At 44.1% G+C, this 8,801-nt stretch overlaps 1 protein-coding gene across 1 annotated transcript; it reads right to left on the minus strand.

Annotated features, from left to right (window-relative positions):
- Positions 1-5,758: 5,758 nt before the first annotated feature.
- LOC130886153 (60S ribosomal protein L39) lies at positions 5,759-6,103 on the minus strand. The gene has a single exon (XM_057788055.1). It carries the CDS (start codon positions 6,050-6,052, stop codon positions 5,897-5,899), a length of 156 nt encoding a protein of 51 aa, XP_057644038.1. The 5' UTR covers positions 6,053-6,103; the 3' UTR covers positions 5,759-5,896.
- Positions 6,104-8,801: the final 2,698 nt, after the last annotated feature.

Consider the following 8,801-nt stretch of genomic DNA (forward strand, 5'->3'; position numbering starts at 1 on the left):
GTCTTAGTTGCCTACTCAACTACATCTGGAATTCTCTGAAATCCAAATAGCCAGGCGCATATGTGAGAGATTTTTCTTAATTAAATCATTTGAAGTCAGAAGACCCACTTCTAATCTGGATCTTTGAGGTGGGAAGACACACCTTTACTCTGGGTTGCCCCTTCTGCTGGCAGCCTCTATGTGGAAGAAGGCAGCTTGCTCTCTCTGACTGCTTGCCCTCACTCGGGCTGACAGGTGCATTTCTTCACTGACAGTAGAGCCTCTTCTTTGGGATTCTGGCCTATACTGAAGACCAGCTGAGACATCCAGCTTCATACTTGATCCTTCTGCTGGTAGACAGCCATTGTTGAATTAGCTGGACCACAGCCTTGAAACTTCAATAAGTCTGAATATATGGTGCTTTTGACAAATAAGAATCTGTAGGGAAGCAACATACTAACTCCATTGGTACTTCTGTCCCCAAGATTCTCAGGAACCTGTTTGATGCAAAATCTCTAGGACACTTTTCACTCCTAGCGTTACTTGAACATTTTTATTTTTTGTTTTTTCACGACAGAGTTTCTCTGTAGCCCAGGCTGGCCTTGAATATAGAGATCTGCCTGCCTTTGCCTCCCAGGTGCTGGGACTAAAGGCATGTGCTGCCACACCCAGCTCATTTTTATAACTATTTGATAACACTGAACACTTCCTTAATTTGAAACTCATACCTTGGATTTTACCCCCACTGCTTCTTTATTTGCCTGTGTGTGGTGGAAAAATTTCCAAACTACAGAAAAACTGAAATAAACAGAAATGACTTTGTCTAGATTTGCCGATTATTAACATTTTGCCACATTTACTATATGTGAATCTATTTTTAAAAATCTACTTATACTCACTTTTTCCAAGAACAGTTTGAAAATAAGTTGCAAACCTCATGACACTTAACTGAAAAACTTTAGCATTTATCTTCCCAAACCAGCATAGTTCCCTGTATAACCATATGTATGACCATATGTCCACAACTTTGGTTTCCCAGGAAGCCAAGAGTGGGATGGAGCGAACTCTAGCAGGTTTATCTGGGAGGACTCCTGGGACAACAAGTGTGGGAGAGAAGGAGTGGGAGCCAGGCAGAGGCACTGTCAAGGAAGCCTAAGTCAATTTCAGAGTGCTTGCTGAATCTGTCGGGCCTTTAAATTGCCAATTCATAGGTCACTTGGTGTAGACTTTCCAGGAAAGGGTGTGTGATCTTAGGCCAAGGTGCTGTGTAAAGCTGAGTCAGTCCCAAGGAAGACTGAAGTCCTTGAGGCCCAAGGAGCTCTGGGTAGTGTATTATGACATTCAAAATAGTCCCACTGTTTTTGCTCTGGTCTCCCTCTTGGTATAGGTTTGATGAACAGCTTCCGTAGGTGGTGCGGGAATCTCCTCTCCTGAGAACAACATTAAAAAGGAAGAGTGGGAGATGTCACTGTTCTTCCTGCTGCAGATGGTCCCACTTCTGCTTGCAGTGGCTTTGCTTAGACCTCATCGTTAGGGTTCCGAGTCCTTGGTTTCCATATTCTTCCTAGAATGTGACTGCTGAACTTGTCAATTTACCATCAAAATTGAACAAAAGCACCCAAATAGACCACTAGTAAGGCAAATAGTGCCATTGCCCACTGTAATAACAGTTCAAACATCTTTTTTTTTTTTTTTTTTTTTTTTTTTTTTTTTTTTTTTTTTTTTTTTTTTGAGGCAGGGTTTCTCTAGCTTTGGAGCCTGTCCTGGAACTAGCTCTGGTAGACCAGGCTGGCCTTGAACTCACAAAGATCCACCTGCCTCCATCTCCCGAGTGCTGGGACTAAAGGCATGCACTGGCCAACCCTCTTCTACAATCAAGGTCAGCTGCTTGGATGGTGACTTCTCTCTGCTGCTATCTCTTGGCTAAAGTACCCAAGTAGCACCTTTATTGCCTTTATTCTAGCAGGACTTTTACTGTGTCCCCTGGTGAAAGTCCCCTACTTTGGATACTAGACCCATAAGCCTAGAGAACTCTGGGTTGTAGGAATTGGAACAATTACCTAAGCCCCTGGGAGTGGTGGCAAGTGGAGAAACTTCAGCCTCTACCCCTTATTATCTACCTGCTGTTGAGAACCCAGCTGCAAAGAAAAGCTACGAGCTAAAGTATGTACAGCATCCTCGGAGTTTGTCTCCCGTCTCCACAAAGTATTCTCTATAATCTTGTGCTTTAGCAGAGTCTATGAAAGGCCACAACATCAGAAAGCCAGCATGGCAGCTTCTGAGTGGTCTAGGGCATTAACAATGGATTCATATTTGATGCCTTTCCCAAACACTCTGTGCTGTAAAACAGGTCCTTGTGGACTGTTGCCGCATGACATGGGTCACCAATTGTGGTTCAGATGACAATGGCCCCCATAGGGTTATTTGAGTAATTGTTCCCCAGTTGGTGGAACTGTTCTGGAAGACTTAGAAGGTGTGACTTTGTTGGAGAAGTATATCACTGGGATGAGATTTAAAATTTCAAAAGCCCATGCTATTCCCAGTTACCATTTCGTCTCTCCCTCGAGCTTGGGGATCAGATGTAAGCTCTTAGCTACTGCTCCAGTGTCACGGCTGCCTGCCTGTTGCCATATTCCCAACCATGATGGTCATGGATTCTAACCTTCTGGAACTGTGCATCCCCAAGTTAAATACTGTCTTTTATAAATTGCCTTGGACATAGTGTCTTGTCTTGTCAATAGAAAAGTAGCCAAGACACCAGTAAATCAGGAACCATGAGCAGAAATGTCCACTCTTTGGAATGCAATGGCTGCTCTTTCTAGGATTGAAAGACAAGATGCAGACACCTTGTTCTCTTTGGAAAGCCTCAAAGGTTTCTGGTTTTATTTCTTAGTTTGTTTTTGTATTTTTGTTTTTTGAGACAGGGTTTCTTGTGTAGCCTTGGCTGTCCTGGAACTCGCTTGTAGACCAGGCTGACCTCAAACTCGCAGAGACTGCCTGCTTCTGCCTCCTGAGTGCTGGGATGAAAGGCGTGCGCCACCACTGCCACCAGAGACTCTTAAACTTCTATAACACAATTCTGCAGCCTGGTGGCTTAACCAATGGACATTGTCTTACATTCTGCAGGCCAACATGCTTGGTTGTCTCTGAGACCTTTCTCCCTGGGTTACAGACTGCTGCCTCCTCTTGTAGTGGCATTTCATTCGTATTTTAATAAATAAAGCTTGCCTGAAGATCAGAGAGTAAAACAGCCACACTGGTCAGCCTTACGAACCAGGCAGTGGTAACACACACCTTTAATACCAGTAGCCACACTAGTTGCCATAGAAACCGGGTGGTGCATGCCTTTAATTCCAGCCCTAGAGAGGATTATAAAATGGGAGGACACAGCTCTCAGTCAGTCTCATTCTGAGATTCCTGGAGGCAGGATTGCCATTTCAGACTGAGGTTGAGGTAAGAGCCAGTGGCTGGCTGTTTTGATTTTCTAACCTTCAGGTTGAATCCGAATTTCTCTCTCCGAGTTTTTATTAATTGTGCTTCACTTGGTGACCTTTTATGACCTTTGTCTCTGTGTGTACATCCCTTATTTCTCTTTCATTTCTTAAAGGACAGCTAGTCCAGTGAACCAGAACTCCATCCTTATAAAAGTTTAATATTATCATTTTATTTTATCCATTGAATTTATTTGTGTGTATGTATGTATGTACACATGCACATGCTCATACATGCCACATTATATGTTTGGAGATTAGAAGACAACTTTTGGGGATTAATTCTTAATTACATTTGGATCCCGGGGATCAAACTCAAGTCTTCAGGTTTGGCTGTAAGTGCCCGTACCAGCTGAGTCATCTTGCTAGCTGAACATTATTTCCTTAAAGACCTTATCTTAGCTTGGTGTGCACACTTTTAATCTCATCACTGGGGAGGCAGAGGCAGGTGGATCTCTGTGAGTTTGAGGCCAATGAGACTCTGTCTCAAAGCAAGCAAAACAGCCAAAACCTAACCCAAAAGACCTTACCTTCAAATCCAGTCACAATCATATTAGGAGACACTGCTTGCTCAATTTGTCACAGAAAATCAGCTTTGGTTTCTTTTTTTTTTAAATATTTATTTATTTATTATGTATACAATATTCTGTCTGTGTATATGCCTGCAAGCCAGAAGAGGGCACCAGACCTCATTACAGATGGTTGTGAGCCACCATGTGGTTGCTGGGAATTGAACTCAGGACCTTTGGAAGAGCAGGCAATGCTCTTAACCACTGAGCCATCTCTCCAGCCCCCTCAGCTTTGGTTTCTGTTGCAAGAAAATGGCCTAGAGATTTGCAAAGCCCTTGTTCCTAAAGGAGCAGCTTTAACTGACAGTGACCTCATGGTACAGTCCCATTCCACTGTGACTCCATCTGCCTATTAAGTCACTCCCATCCAAGAAAGGAGCTTGGCTTTTTCTCCCCTCAATCGGCAGGATATGGAGAACTGTGGTGGGACCATTGTTCTTGGTGAGGAAAAGTGCTGGTAAACATGAACAAAGGCAAGTGCGGGCCGGCCTCCCTCCTCAGGTAGTTTGCCTGTGCCGTGGGCCCCGATCATAGATTCTGGATGCAGTCTTATCAAGTGTGAGGGGGGAAAGTTCGGAGACAGATTCTGTGTGTTCCTGGTGTCTCAGCACTCAATATGGAGACCAGGTTGCCTTTGAACTCAAAGCAGTCCTCCTACCTCCACCTCCATGCCACCATCATCAGCCTAATGTGGAAAGTTGTGACTTGCTAGTTTTATCACACCTAGCATGTGGTGAATAGTACTGGCTTTATAGTTACTACTTGCCATCCACCTCCAGACACTTCATCTCTACTTTAGCCTGGTAGCATGGTAGGTGTTTCTCCAAGGGTGTGTCTAATTTTTACCACGTGAGACCATGTGTGTTCCCCTGCACTATACACACAGCATAGCACACATACCATGGCCTTACTAGAATCCCAGTGTTCTTCATTGTGGTTTACACTTTAAGGCTTGTCATCAACTGCACAGGATCACTACCCATCTCAGGTGCCTCTAGTACTACTGGTACTACTGTCTGCTATGGTAGTGGGTTCTTGAGAGATGCCTGAACTTAGGCTGTCCTACCCTGTACTGGACCTTACCTCAAACTTGGGGCCTTTTATGCCATCTGTGTTCAGTTCAGGGAGAATTTCTAAGTATGACACATTCTGCTTCCAGAAGCCATAGAAGCCACCTAGCATGGTGCTTCTTTATCCTGGAAGGTGTAAGAGGCAATCCTTTACTTACTTGTAACTTTGTAGATGTACCCCTTCGAGTCAGGCCATAAAACCCCTAAAAATCTTACTCATACGGCAGATCCCCGAGTTCTTGCAGACACTCTTTCTCTTTTCCTTCCCCCTCCCTTTCGGCATAGCCTTGGAGGTTAATAGGAACTCTGTTGATTTCATCTCACTGATAACCATCTTGTATAGAGTACTGAGCAGATAACCAATAAAGAAGACCTTTCGCAGCAATTCATCTTCCTATAAAACGGGGCAGTCTACAACTCAGTATACTAAATTGAATTTCTCCTTTTTTGAAACAGTCTCACAATGTAGGCTGGCCTGGAAGTTGGTAACTCGAGACCCTCCTGACTCTGCCTCCGGAGTGCTGTGACTAACCAAGCTTGGCTGAACTATATACTTCAAAGGGTGTTTTATGGCAAGTGACTTGTATCTCAGTAAAGCTGCTATTTTCTTTTTCTTTTTTTTTCTTTTTTTTTGCAGTTCAAAAGGTTCTACATTTTATTACCGGAGAAACCACTCCCAACTTAAACAGGATCAAGTCTCCAGGTTGAAAATGTTGAACTTCATCTTGTAACACTCATCAAGGATCACGATTCATCATAAATTGTCTTGCCATTCATTGTTGACTCCTTACAGACCCAGCTTCGTTCTCCTCCAGTGTCTTCTCTTGGAGTTGTACCTGATTTTGTTGCCAGTTTTCATCCGAATCCACTGAGGAATAGGGCGATTTTGCTTTTGTTTCTTAGCCAGGAATCGCTTGATTCTGAAAGTCTTGTGAGAAGACATGGCGAGAAGCCTAGGCGGGCAGGTGGCGCACGATGGTGAAGGAAAGGCGAAGAGAAGCTAAAGCTGCTATTTTCAAATAGGAAGTTTAGAAGCAGGGACTCTCTTCTCTCTCCTCTGTGTCTGTTGGTACTGGGATTGAACCTATGATGTTCCACTTGCTAGGCACCAAGCTATAAACCAGTCTGTTAGCACATGATGTTAAATGGAACAGAACTTGTGTCTGTAGACAATTTTTAACTTTTTCAATTTTGTTTTATGTATGTGCATTAGTGTTTTGCCATGTGAGGGGACTCCCACATCAACCATGGATTTTGGGTCCCTTGGAACTGGAGTTACAGACAGTTGCAAGCTGCCATGTGGGTGCTGGGAACTGAACCCGGGTCCTCTGGAAGAGCAGTTAGTGCTCTTATTCACTGAGCCATCTCTCCAGTCCTATCTGTAGACAATAGGACACAAAAGCAAAGACTTCTGAGCCCCGGTCCCTATCACTCTTCTCTTCATAGATGAAAAGAGCCAAGGATAAAATGACAAAACCTTATACTGAGATAAAAGCAGTGCTCAGCTAGACGTCATCCCAGTTCTTGGTAAGGTTTGGGCAGGAGGATCGAGTCCCAGGCAGCCCAGCTGCATTTGTAAGTTCAAAGATAGCCTCTAAAGAGTAAGACTGCGTTTCAAAACAAAGGGGGCTGGAGAGATGGCTCTGGCTGTTCTTGCATTGGACCCTGGTTCAGTTCCCAGCACTTACACGATTGCTCCCTTACTCTCCTCATACTAATAATAGGCAGCAAAAAAGTTATTTTCCAGGCGGTGGTGGCACACGCCTTTAATCCCAGCACTTGGGAGGCAGAGGCAGGCGGATTTCTAGGAGTTCGAGGCCAGCCTGGTCTACAAGAGCTAGTTCCGGGAAGGGCACCAAAGCTACAGAGAAACCCTGTCTCGAAAAACCAAAACCAAAAAAAAAAAAAAAAAAAAAAATTCTGATTCTGAAGCTGAAGCCTTGCCCTATGTACCAGTCACTCTCCAGTCCTAGGAAAAGCCAGAGGTTTGTTTTCTGGAGAATTAACATCAGTTTGTCAGTCATGAGAGTTTCGTTTGTGCAGGTGCTAACCAGTTTTACTGTGGTTGATCTCTTAGCTGCTTCTCTACCCTGTACCCCACAACTAACCTCAAAGTCTTCACTTTCCAGGAAGAAGTTGGGAAAAATCTGCTAAGACCTAAAGATACTGATAAGGGTAGTGGTCCAGTAAACAACCCAACTATCTGATGGCCACCAATATATTCACAAGTACAGGTTTATGATTTACATACATGGGTTTCATCTGCACTCCAGAAAAGGACATCTGATCCTATGGGTCCAGTTACAGATGGTGATGAACCACCACGTGAGTGCCGGGGAACTGACCTCAGGAACCAAGAGCTGGTGGATAAAACAGGACCAAGTTGCTAACCATGTTTTTGTTTTTTCAAGGATTGTACAAAATAAAACAAGAATGAATATGCAGCAGAGACCTTATATGGCTCATAAGGCCTGAGGTGTTTACCATACTGCTCTAGAAAGTTGCCAAGCCTCGGGAACATGAGAACCAGCCACTATGTAGGGAAAACAAATTGAATTATTAATAATATTTAAAGTTAATGTTTTAAGGAATTACAATACTGAGGAGAGAAATGATTGCAGTAGATTTACTGGAAAAGATTGGAGAACATACAAACGGGGAAATTGCAAATCAATGTAAGAAACGGGTTCTGAAAAGCAGAGAGGTGGCAGAAGAATCCATCAATGAAATGGGGGATGAGAGTATCGGTCCTCTACTATAGGTCCTTTTCCTCACTCGGTCCCTGCAGCTGAGGCTGAGTGCTCAATACAGTGCGCATAAAGGGAGGGTTTCACCAAGACCATCATTCAGAATTAGCAGGACAGAAACCTAAATGCTTTGAGGGGGCCAGGGGTGCGGCTCAGTACTAAACGACTTGCTTACCGTGGGAGACTGTGTGTGTTCCCCTGCCCTACACACAACAGAACTTTCAGAACATATCATGGATGAAACAGCTCCAAGACTTGGACAGTCATTTGGGAGCCAGAGACGAAAGCCTACAAACTTAGGGAAACCAATTTCTATCCATACTCAGGAAGAGACTGCTACGTGAGAGGACACTCAGAACGCAGGCCTTCGAATGTGTGCCACCAAAACACAGGAAATGAGGCCCTGTTCAGAAATGCCAGGAGAGCTTGCCATGTAACGCCAGCCTTTTCAATGAGGTTTCATAGTACTTCGCTCTCTTGTTTACTCTCAGCAGGGCCCACTTCACATCCAAGAGCTCCTGTTCTCATCACAAACACGTTTTGATTTCCCATTACTGTTTGAGACTTTGTCTTTCCACCTGATCCCTCCTCTACTTTCATGTCCTATGCACGTGTACTGGAACTAAAATTGAACCCATGAGAGGAAAATATGCTCTTTCTGAGTGTCCCTCACTTATGATTCCAATTCCATTGTGATGGGTATTTCCTTTCATTCATCCATCTGATAGTGGACATCTAGGTTGGTTTAGTATCTTAGCTACTGTCAACAGTGCAGCAGTAAAGCCGGGCGATGGTGGCGCACGCCTTTAATCCCAGCACTTGGGAGGCAGAGGCAGGCGGATCTCTGTGAGTTCGAGACCAGCCTGGTCTACAAGAGCTAGTTCCAGGACAGGCTCCAAAACCACAGAGAAACCCTGTCTCGAAAAACCAAAAAAAAAAACAACA

The sequence above is a fragment of the Chionomys nivalis genome, chromosome 13 (genome assembly GCF_950005125.1).
Source record: "Chionomys nivalis chromosome 13, mChiNiv1.1, whole genome shotgun sequence".
In the NCBI taxonomy this organism is placed as follows: domain Eukaryota; kingdom Metazoa; phylum Chordata; class Mammalia; order Rodentia; family Cricetidae; genus Chionomys; species Chionomys nivalis.